At 49.7% G+C, this 21,630-nt stretch overlaps 2 protein-coding genes across 3 annotated transcripts; one reads left to right on the forward strand and one right to left on the reverse strand.

Annotated features, from left to right (window-relative positions):
- Positions 1–5,712: 5,712 nt before the first annotated feature.
- On the forward strand, positions 5,713–15,745 carry C1H3orf84 (chromosome 1 C3orf84 homolog). Its single transcript, XM_021687029.1, has 4 exons — positions 5,713–5,739; positions 7,886–7,999; positions 14,901–14,957; positions 15,338–15,745. Exons 1-4 carry the CDS (start codon positions 5,713–5,715, stop codon positions 15,743–15,745), a joined length of 606 nt encoding a protein of 201 aa, XP_021542704.1.
- Positions 15,746–16,503: 758 nt separating this feature from the next.
- Positions 16,504–21,089, reverse strand: KLHDC8B (kelch domain containing 8B). 2 transcript variants are annotated; one of them, XM_021687030.1, is made up of 6 exons: positions 20,769–21,089; positions 19,789–20,293; positions 18,539–18,703; positions 17,996–18,220; positions 17,797–17,898; positions 16,504–17,365 (listed from the first exon to the last, which is right to left on the reverse strand). In XM_021687030.1, exons 2-6 carry the CDS (start codon positions 20,162–20,164, stop codon positions 17,169–17,171), a joined length of 1,065 nt encoding a protein of 354 aa, XP_021542705.1. In that variant the 5' UTR covers positions 20,165–20,293; positions 20,769–21,089; the 3' UTR covers positions 16,504–17,168. The 2 variants fall into 2 exon arrangements, with proteins under 2 accessions (XP_021542705.1, XP_021542706.1); XM_021687031.1 differs by having other exon boundaries at positions 20,772–21,065.
- Between the last annotated feature and the right edge of the window lie 541 nt (positions 21,090–21,630).

A 21,630-nucleotide genomic window follows, 5' to 3' on the forward strand; every position in this document is an offset into this window, starting at 1 on the left:
CCCCCCCCCCCCCCCCCCCCCCCCCCCCGCCAAATAAATAAATCTAAAAAAAGAAAGCCAGAGGAAAGGTTTAAGTGCATGCAAGGAATGCGACTGTCTCCATAGGAAGGGCCCTGGCAAGGTGGTAGGTAGGTAGGGGAGGAACAAGTGGGCTGAAGAGAATACCCTACGGGTCTCATAGAGCACCCTTCACCCCCATCTGACCCCGTCTTCGACACTGAGAATCCTGAAGCCACAGTGTGAGGTCCTCTACGTGCCCCTCTGGCTCCTCCACTCCGTCGCAGAAAAAAACAGTTCGGTCCCTCAGACTTTGTGGCCCCACGGGCCTTCAGGAGGCCCGCCTCAACCTCAGGCAGCCATCCCCTCATCTTCATCACTTTTCAACCAGGAGACATGTTCTGGACTCCTAGACTAAATCATTTCAATGTCCCTTCCAGAGGCTTCCAAGGGATACTGCATAATAATAAAGGTAAATCCCAGTCGGTTTCCCTGGATTCCTGTTCACCCTGACTTTCCGAGCCAATTCTCTTCCTTGCGTCTCCTAATCCCCGACTCGGGGTGAGAAGCTGTGGAACCCCGCGAATCTGACGTAAACAGCTCTCCAAGGATAAGCACAGAAGGTAAAGTCTCCCTGAAGACCCAGAGTGGTCTTTCGTCACAGAGAAAGAATGAATGGCTAGAACTCCCGGACAAGGATCAAGGGGACAAGCCAGCGTCCTAAGAAATTCCTCAAGGTCCCCGGAAATCCCGAACTTATACGTAAAGCCCCATATGGCTCCCCATCCCCCCACCTGCACCCCACCCTCCCCTCCCTGCCGTCTCTGACCAAACCCCTCCCGCCTCAACCTCTGAGGGCCGGCGCGCGCCCCACCTGGGGCGTCTCTGATCTCGCCTCAAGGACAGTCCCGCCGAAGTTGCCTGAGCATGCGTGATCCCGCCCCCGGCCCGATCTCACCAATGAGGGTTAAGCCCCGCCCCTGGGCCCGCCCCCTCTGCGGCTCAAGACTAACGGCTCTAACGGTTCTAACGGTTTTAAAGGTTTTAACGGTACTAACGGTTTTTTGTTTTTTTTTTTACCAGCAGGTGCATTGGCCAAGCCCACGTGTACCTCTCAAGATGTACCCGCGCACCTCCACAGTCACACCCCTGCTGCCACCCACACCCCACGCAGCATCCCCTCACCAATGCAGACCCGCTCAGGAGTTACCTGACCCACCCTGCCGTATGTGGAGTGGACTGAGTGCCCAGGGGCTAGGGCCGGGCTGGGGCCCAAGAGGTCCTAACAAGAGCTGGGTAGGGAGAGCCGCTGGAAGGAGAGGCGCTGTGGTCAAAAGGGGACACAGAACTGGCAGCCTGGTGGGGAGAAGAAGGCAAAAAATAGTCCAGGGAACCTGGCCTGCTAGATACTGAGACAAAATGAGGGCAGGGTGGGCAGGGGCAAAGGGTTGTAGGGAGGAGGGGTCTGTGTAACTCTGCCTCTGATAGTTATAGATGGCTTTTAAAGCCATGAAACAAATCACCAATGAAAGAATACGGATAGAGGGCGCCTGGGTGGCTCAGTTGGTTAAGCGACTGCCTTCGGCTCAGGTCATGATCCTGGAGTCCCGGGATCGAGTCCCGCCATCGGGCTCCCTGCTCAGCGGGGAGTCTGCTTCTCCCTCTGACCCTCCTCCCTCTCATGCTCTCTGTATCTCATTCTCTCTGTCTCAAATAAATAAATAAAATCTTAAAAAAAAAAAAAAAGAAAGAATACGGATAGAAAAACAGATTGTATTGAGCCCCAGGACACACAACTTTAGAGGCCTAGATAAGGAAAAAGCAGCAAAGGACCCCAAGCAGGTGTGGTCAGGGACAGAGGAGGGACACCCAAGAGAGTGAGGTGCTGTGGAAGCCTCCTGGACCACCTTTAAAGAAGAGGAGGAGACCAGCTATGTTGTTACTGGTGGGAGAATGGAGGTGTGAATGGAGGTCTCAGTTCTTGGATTCCCCACAAAAGACTTACATGAGCCTCCCCACTTGAATAAAGGCAGCCAGAAAGAAAGTAGCAAGCACAAAGCAGTTTATCAAGTTTAAGATGGGAGAGTGGGTAGGCCCAGAGATGGGAACTGTACCGGGGTTAGGGGTGTCTTTTTATGTTTGCAAAGTTTATGGGTCACGGTAAGGAGGTCTCCGACTGAGGTTGTTTCCAATCATCTAAGGGACCCCTCCTCCTGGTTAGGAGAGAGAGTTTTGGGCCCTACAAGGTTCTTGCTGCAACTGTCATGACCATCTTGTCCCATGGGGGCTCAAAACCACAATGCAAATATAATGAACCTAGGGGGTCACCCTGGGGCAGAGGTTGAAGAGGAGAGCGCATGTTCTGCATCTGAGGCTGTTGCTCTGTCAGCCCCTGGGTTTTGAAAGCAGTAAGACCAGGAGGTTAAAAGCCACAAAGTTAGGAGGTTGTGCCCTCAGGCTTCTAATGTGTCACCTATTTATCACAACCTTTGCCTCCAGCTCAAGTCTAACTAACTGCCTGCTTTATCAATGTCAAATGCTGCTGATCGGTCAGGAAAAAGAAGAGTGAGAATTATTGGTGATCTTGACTGTGGTGTAGTGGGGACAAAAACCTGATTAGTGTGTGGATTCAAGACATCTGATAAAGAAACAAAATATATAAAGAACCCTTAGAGCTCAACAATAAGAATACCACCTGATTTAAAAATGGGCCAGGAGCGCCTGGGTGGCTCAGCTGGCTAAGTGACCTACTCTTGATTTTGGCTTGGGTCATGTTCTCAGGGTTGTAAGATCAAGCCCTGTGTCGAGCTCTGCAGTGGACATGGAACCTGTCTAAGATTCTCTCTCCCTCTGCCCCTCTCCCCACATTTCTATAAATAAATAAATAAGCCAACACAGAGTTTAACACATTGCATCAAAAAATATCTTCAGATAGCAAATAAGCATATGAAAAGATGCTCAACATTGTAAGTTATTAGGGAAATGAAAATTCAAACAACACAACAATGAGCTACCACTACACACCTATCAGAATGGCCAAAATCCAGAACACCGATAACACATATGCAGGTGAAGATGTGGAGCAATAGGAACTCTCATTCATCGCTAATGGGAATGCTAAATGGTACAGCCACCTTGGAAGATGGTTTGGCAGTTTCTTAGAAAACTAAACATACTCTTTTTTTTTTAAAGATTTTATTAATTTATTTGTCAGAGAGAGAGAGAGAGAGAAAGCACAACCAGGGGGAGCAGGAGACAAAGGAAGAAGCAGGCCCCCTGCTGAGTAATGCGGGACTCGATCCCAGGACCCTGGGATCATGACCTGAGCCGAAGGCAGACGCTTAACCGACTGAGCCAACCAGGTCCCCTGCTAAACATACTCTTATTAAACGATCCAGCAGTCATGCTCTTTGGTATTTACCCAAAGGACTTGAAAACTTATGTCCACGCAAAAACCTGCACATGGATATTTATAGCAGCTTTATTTCATAATTGCAAAATCTTAAAAGCAACCAAGAAGTCATTTTCAGTAAGTGAATGAATAAATAAGCTGTGGTAATCCAGACAATGGAATCTTAAGCACTAAAAAGAACTGAGCTATCTAGCTAGGAAAAGACATAGAGGAAACTTCAATATATTTTACTAAGTGAAAGGAGCCAATCTGCAAAGGCTATATACTGTAGGATTCCAATATGACCTTGTGGAAAAGGCAAAATTATGGAGATAGTAAAAAGATCAGTGGTTGCCATGGATTGGGGGAGGGAGGGATGTATAGGTGGAGCACAGAGGATTTTTAAGGCAGTCAAACTATTCTGTATGATAGTTTAATGGTGCATACATGTAACTGCAGTATACATTTGTCCAAACCCATAGAATATACAACTGCAAGAGTGAACTCTAAAGTAAACTATGGACTTTGGGGGATAATTATCTGTCACTTTAGGTTCAGCAATTTATAAAAAATGTGCTATTCTGTTGGGGGATATTGGTAATAGGAGAGGTTATACACATGTGGGGCAGGAGGTATATGAGAAATCTCTGTACCTTCCACTCAAGTTTGCTGTGAACCTAAAGTTGCTCTAAAAATTCTATTAAAAATATATACATATACATATATGTATATCTATGCAGAGTTTTGCACATCCATACAATGAAAAACTACTAAGCCATAAAAAGGAATGAATGATTGATAGGCACCATGACATGGATAAAACACAAGATAATTATGCTGCATGGAAGAAGTCAGACACAAAGAATACATATTGAATGATTCTACTTATATAAAAGTCTAGAAAATGCAAAGTAATCTATGGCAACAGTCAACCAGCGATTGCTTGAAACCAGTGAGTGCCATAGAGGAGGATTACCAATGGGCAGAAGGAAATTTGGGGTTGATGGATACGTTTACTACCTTGATTGTGGCTATGTTTCATACATGTATACATAGGTCAAAATGTGTCAAATTGTACACGTAATATGTGCAGTTTATTGTGTTAGTTACACCTAAATAAAGCTTTGAAAAATAAAAACATTACAGATAGAGTTGAAGCTCCACTCTGCCTTCCCTGATACATTCCCCAGGTGACTTCTATCCTGAATTTGATGTTTATCATTTCTATGTATGTTTTATACTTTTAGTTCATATGTTTGCATCCATAAATAATATATAGCATTGTTTTGCATGATTATATCGTTTTATAAATGGTATACTTTGTGCATTTTTCTACAATTTGACTTTTCGACTCACCATTTTTAAGATATATATTTGTAGATTAAAGTATCTTTCTTATTGCCCTATTGGTAAAACATTCAGCTGCTTACAGTTTTTCCCCTATGCAGATGCTGCAATGAAACTTTTTGTACCTGTGAATACATGTGAGAGTGGGTCTTCAGGGTTAACTATAGTAGGGTGGGTTTTCTGGCTAGTAGGGTTATATCAGTGACACCAGCAGGGTCTGAATGTTTTCTGCTGTTAAACTTAAAAAACTCTATTTTTAGAGGCTGATTGCCAGCTCCTTTTGGTTAGTGAAAGGGGTGAACTGTTCATGTCCCTGTGTTACAAATGAGAGAGAAAGACAATAATCTGCAGAAGGGTAGCTTGGAATGGAACCACAATGTCAAATATTTTCACGCTCCTTCTCTTGCTCCTCTGTTATGCTCTCTTTCTTTACTGGGTCCCTGGTAATAGTCACCTGCCCAGTGTTCTCAGGTGCCACAGACTCCTAAAAGAAAAGTTGGCAGAACCTTATTCTGAAGCAGCAATTTTATCCGAAGAACCATCAGCCTTTTAACATTTCTTTTGACTCTGTGGAATGTTTTCTAAATTTATGTTCCTGGAAATATGGTTACACAATATTAAAATGCAGGATTCACCTTTAAAATGTTCTTTGATATTTCATTGACTATGAGTTCATCACACTCTACTGTGGAGTATATGTTTCTATATGCATGAACTCTATCTAGGCTGTTTCTATATGTAAGGACTCTTTCTAGGCTGTTAATGCTGAGGGGCAGATTTCTCTCATAAAGAAGTGAAAACAAGCAGGAAGCACAAAGGGGTAGCTGGCTGGGCACTGTCTCAACAATCTCAGCAGCATTGTGCAGTCACAACCTCCCTTTGTCACTAAGCAACAAGAAGCTGAGATTCTCTTTCCTCAGACATAGCCTCAAAAAGACAAAAGGAAAGTTTGCCTTTTCTACTTCCTTCCTGGAAAGATGCAAAGTGCTTTAGTAGGCTCCTGGGTAAGAGTGCACTTTACAATTAATCTTGGCTCCTGGCCCTGGGGTAGTACCTGAAACTTGAATGAATCATGAGAGTAAATTTAGCAAGAAGGATTTCATCCAGCATCCAGGCTGGTGGAGGACCCTGAACTTCCCTGCCATTCTAAGGTTACCCCTGGAACCTACCTAGTCTTTCTGATGCCATGTCCTTTCCCATATGTCCTGGTCTCATGCTAACCAGCTGAACCTCCTAATCTTCTAGCCACCCCATTTATTCCCAGTTCTTTGCTTGGTCCCCCCAGACTTCTGGAGTTTGACTGCTCTCTATACTGGGAACATCTTGAGGGCAAAGACTGTTTTCCACTGTATATCCCATGCCCAGTCCAATGCCTGGGATGCAGTAAAGGCGGCCCAGTAAATAATATTGAACTAAACTGAACAGAGAGCAAGTTCAACAGATAATAGAAAGATGGACAGACAAGTTGGGCAACCCAAATCCTCAGTGGGATGAAAAGATAAAGGGCTTTTCAGTCCTGTACAGGAACCTGCTGTGATGGCCAGAGGCCAAACTTGGGTCAGCTTGTTTCTGCTCAAGGCTATGATCATGGAGGACCAGACACACCCATCCTTTCCAGGGAGTTCTCAGGACAAAGAGTTGGGCTCTAGGAGTTCCCTGGCTAGACATGGTTGTTGTCCACAGGGCATCCACGTAATGATATCAACACAGAATAGCTCCTTCTTAGACCTCTGATAAATGCTCATTTATGTCTTTTGCCAGTCCTTGTCTCTGAAATGCTCTCCAGAAGCTATCACTGTTGGTAAAGTACTTCTTTTGAAAAGCTTATCCCTTCCTTAGGTGCTCCAGTTTCAGAGGGCGCCCTTCTTGCCCCAGAATAGCAGGGTTTGTGGCAAATAGGTGCTCGTGACTTTGTCAATAGATGCCAAGATGGATCCATTCAAGCCCCAGGGAGGGCTCATATCACCAGTCAGTGGCCCTGTTCTCAAAACTCTGCTCAGTGCTCTGAACTACCCCAACTCAAAAACTGTCTGGTCCCTTCCCCTGCTGAAAAGTCTCCCTTTGCTCTTTGAAGAGAATCCATATTCTTTTTTTTTTTTTTTAAAGATTTTATTTATTTATTTGACAGAAAGAGAGTACAAGCCGGGGAAGTGGATGGCAGAGGGAGAGGGAGAAGCAGGCTTCCCATTGAGCAGGGAGTCTGATGTGGGGCTTGATCCCAGGACCCTGGGATCATGACCTGAGCCTAAGGCAGACGCTTAACCGACTGAGCCACCCAGGTGCCCCGAGAATCCATATTCTTAAACTAGTGTGAGCCCTGCCCTTCTCTGACCTTACCTGACTAGTTTGCTCAAAATCCTTTAGTCATGAGGATTTTTGTTCTATTTCATCCTTCCAGCACATTTCTCTCTTTCTGGCCTTGGAACCTTTGCTCTTTCAGTTCCCATCACATAGAATGCTCTTCTCCTGTTCCTCACACGGCTGACTCCTCATGTTCAGGTCCCACCTTCATTGTCAGGAGGGGCTATCCCCGTTCCCTGTCACTCTGGATCTAGTCATCAGGTTATTTCTTCCCTGACCCTATTTGCTGTGTCTGACTCCCTCACCAGAAGGAAGGTTTGCAAGGACCAGGATATTTCTGTCCTTTCACCATCGCCTCCCTGGCTTATACTAGGATCTTATGAAAGAACGAAGGGAAGGATGGAAGAAAGGAAAAAAGGGAAAGGAAAAAAAAAGGTGCCCTTTCCCTACACACACATAGCCCTCCCAGGTGGGCCAGCACAGCTGAGGCCAACTGTTCTTTTTTTTTTTTTAAGATTTTATTTGTCAGAGAGAGAGCGCACAAGCAGGGGGAGCAGCAGGCAGAGGGAGAAGCAGGCTCCCTGCTGAGTAAGGAGCCTGACGCAGGACTCGATCCCAGGACCCTGGGATCATGACCCGAGTCGAAGGCAGATGCTTAACTGACTGAGCCACCCAGGCGTCCCGAGGCCGACTGTTCTAATGATGGATGGCAGATGGGTGTCCCTCTCCTCAGATTCTTTTTATTCTGTCAGTAGCTCCCAGGAGAGGCTTCTGGTCTGGGGACCCTGAGGTCTGAGACTCAGGATAAGTGTTTGGGAGAGATTCACCCTCATGCCTGCCTTATTATAGCACAACACTGGCTTCTATGGGCACTACAGAGGCCAATTCAAGAGTGAAAATGCTCAAGAATACCGCCTTGCAGCCAAGCCCCAGCCTCCAGCAGTATTCCTGCAGCGATGTCAGGTACAAGGCAGCTCTGGGGGCAGCTGGGGTGGCTGGGCCAGTTTCTGTTTCTCTCAGACCCCAAAAGCATCATCCCCAGACCTATCCCTGCTGGACTGAGACCTGAGGCCAGCTTATCCCCAGAACATTCATGAGGCCTGGCCACTCTTCCCTAAAATAGCATATTTCCTTATCTCCACCTATAGAAAGGGTGGAGAAGAGCTAGTACCAAGCTGGACAGTCTTGCTCAATGTTCCTTCTCGGCGGAGGGAGGGTCAGGGCCCAGTTTGAGTAGGTGGTCATGGGGAGAGACCCTCCAGAACCCAGAAAGTAAGCCTTGAGTTTTGCCAACAACTGCTCTCAAGCTCAAATTCCTTGATGTCATGAAAGCCCATGGTCTAATCCACAGTCAGCCTTGTAGTTCAGGGGCCCAGGAGGCCTCCTCTGGTGAGGGAAGCAGCATATAAAGTGGCTGGGTACCCACTCACATGCGTAGCCAAGGAGAACTGGAAGGGAGTGATGGCAGAAGTGGCTGGAAAAGGCTTCCAGAGAACAGGAGAGAGAGAGATGCAAGGCCCAGACCCTCTACTGCTTCTAGGCCTGGAAACAAGGAGGGGGCACTGATCATCAGCTGGGGTCCCAACAGTAAAAAGCTCACTCAAAGTAGGAGAACTCAACAGAGTGTACATGCAAAGGAGTAGATGTGAAGGCCTCAGGTAAAGGTGGTATCACAGGTTGGTAATAACCAAGTGGTCAGTACCATTGGACCCAAAGGGACAGGGGAAAGTATGGCTCATAGAACCCAGAAGGGGAGGGTGGTGTGGAGAGAACTACTCTGAGAGGAGTGGTGATCTTGGGTGGAGAGACAGACAGGTGGGGGCTAGTCTGGGAGGGAGTTAAGAGAAGAGACCTCTCCTTCCTTCCCTCCATCTCTTCCCAGGGCTTTTCAGTGGCCAGAAGGAAAGCAGGCTGGTGAGAAATGCACTCAGATCAGCCCCCTGGGCAACAGCAGGGTGGAGAACATGGAAAGGGACCTGGAGGAGTGTCTGGAACATGCTCTGCCCACTGCAGCTTCTTGCTTCCAAGCCTCTAGCCAGATCCTACCTGACCTGCCATCTGAATTCTCCATGACTTGCTTTCCCAGGCCAAGAACAGGGTCTTGGAGGCTGCCATGCTATGGAGCCTGAATTTCCTTAGCATTCTCAGTTGGAAGGGCTGCCTGGCACTGCCTACTAAAAGAGCCAGGCCCAAATGCAGCTCCAGACCGCTTATCTGGAGCCACCTCCCCCTTGAGAATAATGGGACCTCGGTAGTGCAGGGACAGAGGCAAACTGGGGACTTTCTGCTGGGTGTTTGTAGGAGCCCAGGGGCAGCTGTCATCCTAAAGACTGGAACATCCTCTCAATCTGTCCCCCAGAAACAGAAGTAGGGAACATGTTTTGGGACATGTTTTAACTGAAGACTTGCTACACAAAGCATTTACTAGCAATACCAGCATCCCCAAACAGCATGATCTATGTGTCTTGGGCTCAGATTGTATAAATGCCAAGTCTGGTGGCTCATTCTATGTCTAAATCTCTTTTAATTAGTGGGACTGTTTGGGGAAGGTGCACATTTTATTTTCCTATTAGCTAAGAGATACCAGGTTTCAACCAACTGCTTGCAGCTATTATTGTTGAAAAACTTTTCAAGATGTGACACCACTTTTCTTTAGTTTGGGGCAGGTAGAATTTTGTCTGTGTCATTCAGATGCAAGAAAATTCTCTTTTCTTTTTTTTCTTTTTCTCTTCTAGACCAGATTAACTTATTTCTAGCCATCACCTGCTTGACTCCTGGGACATGTAATACTGGTCCTGTTTGTTCTTAAGGTTAGACAAGAGTCCCAGGGACTCATGGTTTGGAGTAAGTCCTTCACTGGTGGTGCCATGATTGTTGTATTCCTCCTTGTCCTACCCCTGCCATGCCTCAGTCTGTCACAGGGGCTCCTTACTCAGCATCCTACTGACTGCAGAATGCCCAGCCTCCACCAGGGCCCTTAGCCCTCCCACATGCAACTACTGCCCCCTCCCAGGAAATCTACCTTTCCTCCAAGGTTTCTTCAGCTGGAACCCAGCCCAAGCCCACCTGCTCAGAGATCATGGGTTTTACTACCTCGATGGAAAAGGATCCCTAGAAACAAAGATGCAGGTGAAATCCTCTCCAGGGATAAGAATACTCAGAACTGCCTGGGTGGAAGGAAATGACTGCACTTCTTACCAGGGTCCCACTATTGTGAGAACAAAACTTGAGTCAATGGAAGTCAATAGATTATCCTGCCACCGTTAGAATAGTGAGTTTCACTCTTCCGGGGATGGTGTCTAGAGGCATTCAGAATGATCCGGAATCTGACATACCATCATAGGCTGTCCTGCAATACAGCTTCTAACAAAACTAGGCTGTCCTGAACCCTTGGTAATAGAATTGTGTACCTTCATACCAACAAAGTTGGGAAAGCACCACAGTCCACAAAGGGCATGTGACCAGGCTGACTTCAAGAAGTTTGTGTTGTAAGACCTAAAGTTCTTATGAGGTTGTCTAGAACAAACAAACAAACAACACGTCAGCAGGGCCTGTAGTGGTTCCCTATATACTAAGTGTGTCTATGACCGGATCAAGTGTGCTTTCCTTACTGAGGAGCAGAAAAACACTGTGAAAGTGTTGAAGGCACAAGCATAGAGTCAGAAAGCTAAATTTTTCTTAATGAAGCTTTTTGGAGTAATAAAAAAATCAAAAGGCAAAAATACATATATAGTGAGTTTTCAGAGTCAGAGCTGCCTCCAACAACAGAGGCATCCACATTCTAGGGCTGTGTACAATTCTTTAGCCAAGGATAGAGATGAAGAAGAAATTTGGGGGTCAATTGGAACTTGCTGCATACTCCCAGGGTTTTTTTAATTGAAATTCTTATTGAAATAACTGTAAATTCATAGCCTGTTGTGAGAAATAATAGAGATCCCTTCTATACTTTTCCCAGTTTTCCCCAATGTTATCAATGATAACATTTTGCAAAACTATAGTATAATACTGCAACCAGGACATTGACATTAACGCAACCCACCTATCTCAGATTTCCTACTTTACTTATACTCATTTGTGTATATTAAGATCTATAAACTTTTATCACCTCTTTAGTTAAGATACTGGCCAACATGGCAAGTACCCCTAGTGGTGCCCTTTTATGATCACACCCACCAGCCTCCTGTTCCTCCACCCTTCTTCTGTCCCTAATCCCTGGCAACCACCAGCCTCTTCTCCCTTTCTAAAATTTTGTCATTTCAATAATCTTATATAAATGGAATGATATGGCACACAATATTTGGAGATTGGTTTTTCTTGCTCAGCATAATTTCCCAGAGATTCATCCAAGTTGTTCATGGTTCATTCCTCTTCATTACTGAGTAGTATTCTATGGCATGTATAAACAGTTTGTAACCATTCACCTTTTAAAAATATCTGGGCTGATTCCAGTTTTTGGTTCTTATAAATAAAGCTGGTACAGGTTTTTGGGTGAACATAACTTTTCATTTCTTTGGATTAAATGCCTAGGAGTGCAATTGCTGGATTATATGGTGGTTGTATGTTTAGTTTTTAAAAGAAACTGCCAAGTTTTCTAGAGTGACTGTACAATTTTACATTCCCACCAGCAATGTATGAATGATCCCGTTTTTCTGCATTCTCAACAACATTTGGTATTGTCTCTGTTTTATTTTAGCCAATTCTGATAAATACGTCATGATATCTCATTGTGATTTTAATTTGTATTTCACTAATGTTTAATGATGGTGAACATTTTTTCATGTGTTATTTGCCATCTGTATATCCTCTTCAGTGAAATGGCTTCTTGTTGTTTGCCCATTTTCTTTTTCTTTTTTTTTTTTAAAGATTTTATTTATTTTTTAGAGAGCTAGAGAGAAACAGCATGAGAGGGGAGAGGGTCAGAGGGAGAAGCAGGCTCCCCGCCGAGCCGGGAGCCCGATGTGGGACTCGATCCCAGGACCCTGGGATCATGACCTGAGCCGAAGGCAGACACTTAACCATCTGAGCCACCCAGGTGCCCCATTTTCTTTTTTTTTTTTAATTTAAATTCAATTAATTAACATATAATGTATTATTTGTTTCAATGGTACAGGTCTGTGATTCATCAGTCTTATATAATACCCAGTGCTCATTACAACACATACCCTCCCCAATGTCCATCACCCACTTACCCCATCCTGCTACCCCCCTCCCCTCCAGCAACCCTCGGTTTGTTTCCTAAGATTAAGAGTCTCTTATGATTTGTCTTGTTTCATTTTTTCTTCTCTTCCCCTATGATCCTCTCCCTTGTTTCTTAAATTCCACATATCAGTGAGATCATATAATTGTCTTACTCTGATTGACTTATTTTGCTTAGCATAATACCCTCTAGTTCCATCCACATCATTGCAAATGGCAAGATTTCATTTTTCAATAGTTGTGTGATATTCCATTGTATATATATATACCACATTTTCTTTATCCATTCATCTGTCGATAGACATCTGACATTTGCCCTTTTTCTAACTGGATTGTTATTTTACTGTTGAGTTGTAAGAATTCTTTATATATTCTAGATATTATTCCTTTATTGGATATTTGGTTTACAAATATTTTCTCCAAGTCTGTAGCTTGTCTTTTCATCTTCTTTACACAAATTTTCACAGAGCAAAACTTTAAAAATTTTTTGATGACGTCCAATTTATCAATTTTTTCCTTTATTGCTCTTGCTTTTGGTATCAAGTCAAAGAACACTTTGCCTAGTTCTAAATACTGAAGATTTTTCCTGTTTTTTTCTAAAAGGGCCCTGGGTTTTTAATCCCTGTCGTGTCAGTTTGCTTTATGAGGAATGAAAGGTAAGGCTGCCTGGCTTCCCACCTTCATGGAGCTTTCATTCTATTTGGAAACCAACACCAGCTGTCTAGGGCAGGAGGTCCTGATAAGGGAGCTTGTTTTTTTGTTTGTTTGTTTGTTTTTTAAAGATTTTATTTATTCATTTGAGGCACAGAGATACAGAGAGAGAGAGAGAAAGCATGAGCAGGGAGAGAGGCAGAGGGAGAAGCAGGCTCCTCACTGAGCCAGGAGCCTGATGTGGGACTTGATCCCAGGACCCTGTGATCGTGACCTGAGCCGAAGGCAGACGCTTAACCATCTGAGCCACCCAGGTGCCCCTGATAAGGGAGCTTGTTAAAGACACATACCACAGAAGATTCTGGTTCAGGGATCTGGGATGGAGCTAGCTCCAGCCTTTTATCTAGGAACCTGCTGTCAGCCATTGCTCATACCCCAACCCATTCAAGCTGAACTCATCAGATCAGACACTTCATTCAGGTCTGCAGCAGGAGAAGCTGAATGGCTGGGGACAGGGAACTCCAGGGCCAGAGACCAGGCACAAAGGCAAGGTGGATGGTCTTAGGACAGATTCCTATTGAGGTCTGGGGGCCTGGGGGTGGTCCTTCTCTGCCTGGGGATAGGGCATGGTTCTCTGGCTCCAACTGGGCCAAAGCAAATGCCCTGGGGGCTTTCTAAACCTTGTTCATTAATTAAACAGCAAACATGTATTTGCCCAAGCATCGGGCTCAGTGTTGAAGTTACAGATGGCAGCAAGACAGACAATAACATTTGCCCACAAGGAGCTTATATTCTCATCAGAAACATTAGGCAACATCATACTACGTAGTCACCTAGTATGCCAGAAAGTGGAAAATGCAGAGTTGGGGTGACACACTGCTGGTGTTAGTGCTCGAAGAAGTCCTCCCAAGAGGGAAGTGAGAGGGAGTCCTATGGCCAGCTACAGGAAGAGTCCCAGACAGAAGGCACAGGTGGTACAAAGGCCCAAAGTGGAAATAGCTGGTGTGTTTCATGAGCAGTAAGGATGCCAGGGCGGTTGCAGGTAATGGAGAGATCAATATTGTGTGGGTCTCATGGACCACTATGATGACTTTGGCTTTTACAAACATGAGGAACTGTTGTGGATTTTCAGCAAACAAGGGAGATGATCTGGTCTACGTATCAGAAGAATTATTCTGCCTGCTAAGAGGACAATAAACTGGAGGGGAAAGCTTGGAAGCAGGGACACCAGGTAGGAAGCTCTTGCAACTATTCAAGCAAGAGAAGAAGGTGCCTCTTGGATCAGGGAAAGCTCTGGACATACTGAGGAATAGTTCAATCTTGGGTACATACTGAAGGAATAATCAACAGGACTTCCTGACCCTTTGGATATAGGGTGTGAAAGAAGAGCATCAAGGGGACTCCAAGGTGTTTGGCAGGATCTAGCTACCATGACCTGACCTGGGGAAGGCTGCGGAGGGGTGGGGTTGGGGAATGATCCAGAGCTCAGTCAAAACACTGTGTTTGGAGATGCCTGTAAGACATTTACAAGGGGATATGGAATAGCCTGTTGGCTATTGAGTCTGGAGTTCAGGAAAGAGCTCAAGCTAGAAAGACAAATGGCAGTTTCCAGGTGGTACTTAGGGCCAAGAACTTGGGTTACTGATGAAAGATTAAGTGTGGACAGAGGGGACGAGAGAATTGAAACCTGGTCCTGGGCAATCTAAGAGTTAAAGGGCCTGACAGGAAACTTGAACCACTGCCTTTCTGGTGGCAGGATGCCTTAGAAGATGCCTCAGCCCCTTCCTCGATCAGCAGCCCTAGAGACTTCGGCTTTGGAGGCAAATACCAGCACAAGATGTCCTAGGAGTGAGGCATTGCTTTAATTTCTAACTGCCCTTTCAGGATTGTGGCAAGTTTAGTAGCTTAGGGGTAGTGGCTCCTGGCAGCTCCCTCCATTATGGGTCCTGAGGTAACATCTTAAGGGCAGGTGAGCATCACTTTTCCCCATTCACCTTCTTTCTCACTGTCTTTAAAGGAGCCAGCACAGCAACACTTGTTCTCCAAGCACGACAACCGTACTTCTTTCGACAAAGTGAGTACTGGACAAAGGAAGGAGAGCGGGCAGGGCCCCAGCCTAGGTTGAAGTTGAGGTAGGGTAGAGGGGATAAGACACTGAGGGGAGGGAGGGCTCCTGACAACCTCTCTTGTCTGGGGAACAGCCCATTCCCCAAACGAAGGTACCTCTGCTTTGGTTTCATCCACTAGCTTGCCTGACAATGCGCAAATATCCTAGGGGCCACTGACTTTCTGGAGGTTTCATCCTGGAATGGAAGGCATGGCTGGGGAGGCAGGCCAAAGAGGCTGGGGTACAGGCCAGGGGAGCCAGGAATCACCAAGTAGGCCTGGGTTGAGGAGGGGCCGAGGTGTGCTTGGTGCCAGGACTGTGGGCCAAGGGCCCACACCGTTGAGGAGGGCCCCTACTGCCTGCTGCAGGGAATCGGAAGGCGGAAAGACCTGGAGCACCTACGGCAGCAGCACACCTTCCTGCGCTGGGCACCCCATGAGCTGGAGTTGGGCAAGCAGCGGCCCCTTGAATCCTCCTACCAGGCCAATTTCCGGTCAGGCCCCGGCCTCAGTGACCTCCCCCAGCGCCTTATCCACTTTGTGCAGATCGAGCCTCCCCGTACCAGCACCACCTACCAGCAGAACTTCTGCCAGCCATCCCGGGGTGGCCACTGTGGCAGCAACAACATGGGACCAGTCACCAACACACTGCCTGACCTCCCAGGGATCCCAAGACCCAAGCTGCTGCAGCATTACCTTCATGACGGGGTCTCGGAGTGTCTAAATTGGTCCAGAGCATTAAACAAGGACAGCTGACACAGCAGCCTGTCTGTGTTTGCAGCCCAAGGGCTCTTAGAAGCTGGAGAGCAGTAAGGCCCGTGGCACCTGTGTGCTGGGCAGGGGAGATGCTGCCCTGGGAACCCTGCCTCTGAGCGAGAACCCTGCAGGAGGCTAAGGGTCCAGGAGGGTCACCATGGTTACAGCAGATCAGTTCTGGGACCCCAGATCCATTCTTGCAGTAAACCCAGCTGTGAGCCCCTTGCATTCATGTGGCTGCAGGGAAAGCGGGGTCCGTGGGCCCTCCTAGTGAGCAGCAAAGACTGGAGGAGGAGGCAAGGGCTGGCAGCTTTGATTTCTCTGGGAGGCTACTATGTCTCTAGGGGTCTGGTGGGAAGCCACATAGTTCTGCCTAAGCTGGGAAAGGGGGAGCCTGCCCTGGCCACAGCCCCCACTGGACCACCCCTCCCTATGGAGGTGAGCAGAGACTTTGAGGAGATCCTGCGCAACGTGGACCTGGAGGTCATCCTGACCCTGTGGTGCTTTGCTGTAGTTTTCTGAGCTCTTCTCTGGCCGTCTTGTGAGTGCCCTCTAACACCCAGGACAGTGGAGGGCAGCAGTCATCCTACGTCACCAAAGGAGAAACTAAGGCTTAGGTGGGGCTAAGACACCAGAACACTTTGGGGGCAGAAGCCAGATCCAAAAGGCTACTCTGGACCCTCCTCCCTGGGAGAATCAAGGCCCCTGAAGGAGGGCAAGGGGCTGCAGGGGCAACACAGGAGTCCACACCGAGGGCCATACACCGGATTTTAGCAGCACTTTTACTTTCACATCTGAACTTCCTGGGTCCTCACAACAGCCCTGTGAGGTAGGTAGGGCAGGAAGGTTTCAGAGATCCCCATTTACAGATGAGGATGCTGAGGCACAGAGAGGTGAAATGACTTGCTCAAGATCACACAGTCAACAGTGTAAAGGGCCCAAAGCCAATATTCCTCTGGTCCTCTGGAGGTTCCTACATCCACTCCTCCACTCCCTCTGTGTCCTCTGACCTGTCTGAACTCTCCTGGGGCCACAGAGGCCTTCAAGGTGGCTGACAGCTAGGATTTTTCAGGAACAGCTATTGGGGTAAGCCTGGTCAACTCCAGGTAGGCACTAATCCTGTGGGGCATGAGGCCAGCTCTCCCATCTTCCCACTTCCCAGTTGGACAGAGGGCCCAGTAGTTCCAGAGCAAGTGTGGAGCTAGGCATGGTCCATGAATGAATGGGGATAAAGGTGGGTATAAGCATATGTGTCCTGCACTAAAGACAAAGTCCCCTCACCCTTTGAGACATTTGTCTCAAGTCCCTGACCCTGTGCTTCCCTCATCCCACAGAGCCACAGTGAGCTTCTTTAGCAGCAAAAGGAGCCACAGACCTGTGCCTCTGGCATGCGCTGCCCCAGCTGACACATCCCATCAGGCATTCAGACCCCATCACGCAGACACAGCGCCTCCACAGCTTGGCTGGGACCCTGGGCCACACCCCCAATGACAAACAGCCGGGGCCCAGCCTGCAGACTAGAACAGGAGCAGCGGGCTGTGGGCATGGTGGGCAGGGCCTCCCAGCGCCGCCGTGCAAGGCTGAAGCCCTCCACAGAGCCCAGAGGGCAAGGCTGGTTGCCTGCAGGAAGGAGACGGAAGTTGTAAAGGGCACCGGCTGCAAGGGCCCCTGCTCTTTTGCTTGCTGAGCCCAGAGATGGCCCAGCAGGCATCACCCCAAGATGGGCTACCAGTGCCTTGCTACTCATAGTCCCCATTCATCATTCGTTCATTTCTTTAGATTTCTACTTGTCCATTCATTCAGTGGTCACTTGTCCTGTTTCTGTCTCCTAGGCCACTACTGGTACAGAGCCATCAATCAGGTGCTGAGGGACACCCCAAGAGTTAGGCTATGCAGACTACACCCTGTCTGTTTCACAGACTGGGAAAGGGAAGCTCACAAAGCCCTGATCCCTGGAGTGTGTGAAGCAGGGCAGGAGGTAGTGCTCATGCTTGGGCTTCCTCCTTCCTGTCTTGGGCTCACCACCTATCTCTAGCCCCACAGATACTCACCAAGGCCCCCAATGGCCATGATGTGGCCCCCAAGGGAGCCAACCACAAAGTCGGCCCTCTTATCCCTCATGCGCAGGCTGCGGGGCAGCTTGGTCCAGGACCCTGCAGGAAAGGGGAGGTCAGATCCAGCCCCACAACATATACTGTGCCCCTCCATCCCATGGAAAGTGGGAGAACAGCCCAGGTAGCCACTGCTCACCGTGTTCCAGGTCGAACATCTCCACAGTGTTGACAAAGTGTGGGCGGGAGTAGAAATTGTGGGGCCCGGGCTGCTGCAGGCCACCCAGGCTAAAGACGTTGCCTTCCGCCATGGCACAGCCAGCAAAGGCCCGGCGGCTGGGCAGGCTTGGGTGCCGGGTCCAGGTACAGGCCTCCAGATCAAAGGCCTCAAAAGCAGTCACTGGGAGCTTTCCCTGGCGGCCCCCTGCCAATGGAATTGGGGTACCTGGGAAGGAGCCTGGGAGGCCTAGTAGGCTCCTCCTTCGCCAGGTTGCTAAGCCTTCACCACTGCCCACCCTAGCCCCCCCCATACCCAGCTGTGTGCACACCAGAGCATGGATCACCTACCCTGCAGATCCTCAGGCACTGGGAGGGCTACCAAAGGTCAGAACCTCCAAGCAAGCCTGGCTCACTCAAAGCTTCTCTTGTCCTGCCATCTCAGGCTAAACCTGATCCCAGCCAACCTATGGGGATAGGTGCTTCTGCACTTCGAGCCCCTTTCCCACATCCCCCAGGCCCTTACCCAGGACATAGATCTTGTTCCCATGCAGGAAGGTAGAAGCCCCGTAGCAGGGTGTGGGCATGGAGGGTAGCGAAAGCCAGCAGTCCCGCCGGGGCTCATATACCCGAACTTGGGCCTGGGGAGCCGTGTCTGGGCCCATTCCCCCCAGAGCATACACCATACCATCTGCGTAGAAAAGAGCAATTCAGAGTGCACCTCAGCCTGCCAGGGCACCTTACCCTGACAGCTGCCCTGGTCAGGCCTGGGGGTGGCTGGGGACCCACATGTTTGTAGTACCCCTCCCAAGCAGCAGAGAAACCCTCCTTCCTTCCTTGAGTGGGGTCTGGGAGAGCTAGGATTCCTACTCTGGCCAGGGCCCCTCCAAGTGAAGAGCAGGAGGCAGATGATCTAATTATAATCCATCTCTGTCTCCCTGGAGATGCTATGGCAACCAAGTCTGGCATCTAAGCAGGACCGGTGGTCAGACCTGGAGGCCACAAGGTGGGGGCTCCTCTAGGGGAAGGAGGGTGGAGGATGGTTTCAGCCAGGGAGGGGCATATGGGGATCTGCTAAGCATAGAACTCAGACTGGGGAGGGATCTCTGGGGATCAGCTGGGGGCTAGGAGAGGGACTTAGGCCTATAGGGTAGAGGTGCTGGCCACAAGCCTTCTGCCCAGAAGCCCTGCCAGTCCCTCTATATCCCACCCTTTCATTAGAGGAGGTTCTGGCCCTGTTACACCCTCCAGGTCAGCTGGGGGCATGTCTGGAGGCCTTAGGGAGACAGGTCAGTCAGCTGAGGGCTTCCATGGCAACTATCCCCAGGCCAGCTTGGCCTTCCCATCTCCAGCTCCCTGGTAAACGGGTATATGGGAGGAAGAGGTGGGGGAGGGAATCTAAGCACTTACTGGGCTCTGAGCCAAGGCCCCGCTCCCCTCCCCCTCCCCTAGACTATTTATAACCCTGAGAGTCATTGGGCTACCCCTCCTAGTCTCTTAGAGAAGAGGAATGGGCAGGGAGGTGGTTGGGGCCTCCCATCATGCTGGGGGCCAGTCTGGGCTCTGCCTCCCACTTCACAGCGGGAAAGGGCAGTGAAGGCTGCTGCTAGCTCAGCTCAAACCTAGGTAGGAGAGGGTCTTTACAAGATTCAAGGCTGTGTCCAGGGCACTCAGACAAAATTTACAGCTCTTGTCCAATCTCTGAGGGTAAGAGACCAAGTCAGAAAAGAATAGAGGGCGTTGGGGCGCCTGAGGGACTCCCTTAAGGCCACTCACCTCTCTCCACAGTTGCAACCCCCATGGCTGCCTGAGGGAGGGTGGCCCGACGCTCCCAGCGGCCCTCGTCAGCCAGGAAGGCCTCCACGGCAGCTACAGGGCTCTGGCCCTCATCCACACCGCCCACCACTAGCACCTGCTTGCCCAACACCACAGCAGCTGCACCTGCCCGTGCAGTGGGCAGGGGCGCCAGTGCAAGCCACGTATGCGAGGCCATGTCGAGTGTCTCGGCAGTGTCCAGGGGCAGTCCAGCCCGGCCACAGCCCCCCAACACTAGCAGGTGCCCATCCTGGTATGCCACTGTGCCATACACGCGGCAGGTGGGCATGGGTGGGAACACCTGCCAAGCAAAGGCCCGGCCACCGCCTGTAGCCATGGTGTTCACCTCCTGTGACAGGCCATACTATCTGCTCAGGCTGCAGGTCTCACTGAGGGGCATGATGGGGCCTCATCTTGACTCAGGGCCACAGGGAGTGTCTGACCAGTTCAGGGACCTTGCCTTCACCTGGAGGAGAGAGGGAAAACAAAGGGTCAGGGCCACTGACTTGTCCCTGAGGGTACAGTTGAGCAGTCTGTAGCTGAGGGCAGGACTGGCCCAAAATCACTGGCGGGAAAGGCACAAGGAGGACCTACCCCTACCGGCTAGCACACCACTGTAGAGGCGAGGCCCTCCTGGGTGGGAAAGAGGGCAGATTCCCAGAAACTCAGGCAACTTCCCCCCTTCCTATGGGGCATGAGGGATTCTCTCCCCAACCCTGCCCTCACCTAAGAACACCCGACATCCTCCCCTCCCCCTTCAAATCTAGGTCGAGGTGGGAGGTAAGTTGACTAGGATAGGACATTCCACCCTGGCCCCCTTCTCTTCCTCTTGACAAGCCTCATTCTGGGGCTCTGCATGAATAGAGTCCTACTGTACCCTCCCCTTACTGCCTTCCAGTGTGCCCTGGACAGCCAGGGATCCGACTCCAGGGTATACTTACAACCCTTTTGGGGGCCATTCCATAGAGATCATCCATTCCCACCAGCAAAAGGCCAAGATCAGGGCGTTTGGGACTGGGAGGGGAGGAGCTGGACGCCAGGGTCCCACATTCCCCATTCAGGTCTACTCTTAGGGGTTTGCCCATGCCAGGTTCCTAGAGGCCAGTCTCCTTGGTGTCCAGAAGTAGGGAGGGGGATGATTTTGGGATCCCATGAGCATTAGGACTCTAGATTCCCACAGTCCAGGGCGTTTCCAGTAGGAATGAGCAGCTGTACCTCCGAGTCCCCTCAGAGCAGATCCCCAAGTTCCTCAGCCTCTCCTTTCCCGCGGGGGCCACGCTCCTGGGACCCTTGGCGTGATGGCCTCCTGGCCCCAAACTTCCAGCTCGCGGGAGGCGGGGGGCGGGTCCAGGCGAGCGCGCTTGGGGCTCTGCGCCCCGCGCCCCAAACTTCCCCTGAGCGCGTCTCCTGCGGGACTCACCGGCCGGGGCTCCGGCGCTGCCGGGGCGCGGGGTCCGCCGTTCCGGCTCCGTGCCGGCTCTGGCTGGGGCTGAGGCCAGGCTCCGACGGGGCTCCGGCGGGGCTCCGGCTTGGCTCGGCGAGGGGCGGGGCTGGACCGGGTCCGCCCCTCGTCCCCCCTCCCGACTAGGGAAACTCTCCCCCCAGCCTTAACCCTGCACCTGCCGTGGCCAGAGCAGGGTGCGTCGACCCATAGTCACAGGCAAATCGGTAAACAGACAGATGGACATGTGGACGCTGGGCCTGCCCAGGATTTAGGGTCCGACCTTGGGCTGGGGGAGAACTGAGGCAGCAGTGAGCAGCACAACACGTGTATGGTGGGGGACCGCTCTGAGCGGGACCCAG

The sequence above is a fragment of the Neomonachus schauinslandi genome, chromosome 1, assembly GCF_002201575.2.
Source record: "Neomonachus schauinslandi chromosome 1, ASM220157v2, whole genome shotgun sequence".
NCBI classification, from domain to species: domain Eukaryota; kingdom Metazoa; phylum Chordata; class Mammalia; order Carnivora; family Phocidae; genus Neomonachus; species Neomonachus schauinslandi.

Bases quoted from the DNA above. Each gene is read 5' to 3' on its own strand.
- C1H3orf84 (XM_021687029.1), top strand. From the start codon at position 5,713: ATGCAAAGTGCTTTAGTAGGCTCCTGG. The intron at 5,740-7,885 runs GTAAGAGTGCAC...GCCTTATTATAG, and splicing joins GTGCTTTAGTAGGCTCCTGG to CACAACACTGGCTTCTATGG. The intron at 14,958-15,337 runs GTGAGTACTGGA...ACCGTTGAGGAG, and splicing joins ACCGTACTTCTTTCGACAAA to GGCCCCTACTGCCTGCTGCA.
- KLHDC8B (XM_021687030.1), bottom strand. From the start codon at position 20,164: ATGGCTACAGGCGGTGGCCGGGCCTTTGCTTGGCAGGTGTTCCCACCC. The intron at 18,221-18,538 runs GTAAGGGCCTGG...TTCCATTGGCAG, and splicing joins GAACAAGATCTATGTCCTGG to GGGGCCGCCAGGGAAAGCTC. The intron at 17,899-17,995 runs GTGAGCAGTGGC...CCTTTCCTGCAG, and splicing joins GATGTTCGACCTGGAACACG to GGTCCTGGACCAAGCTGCCC.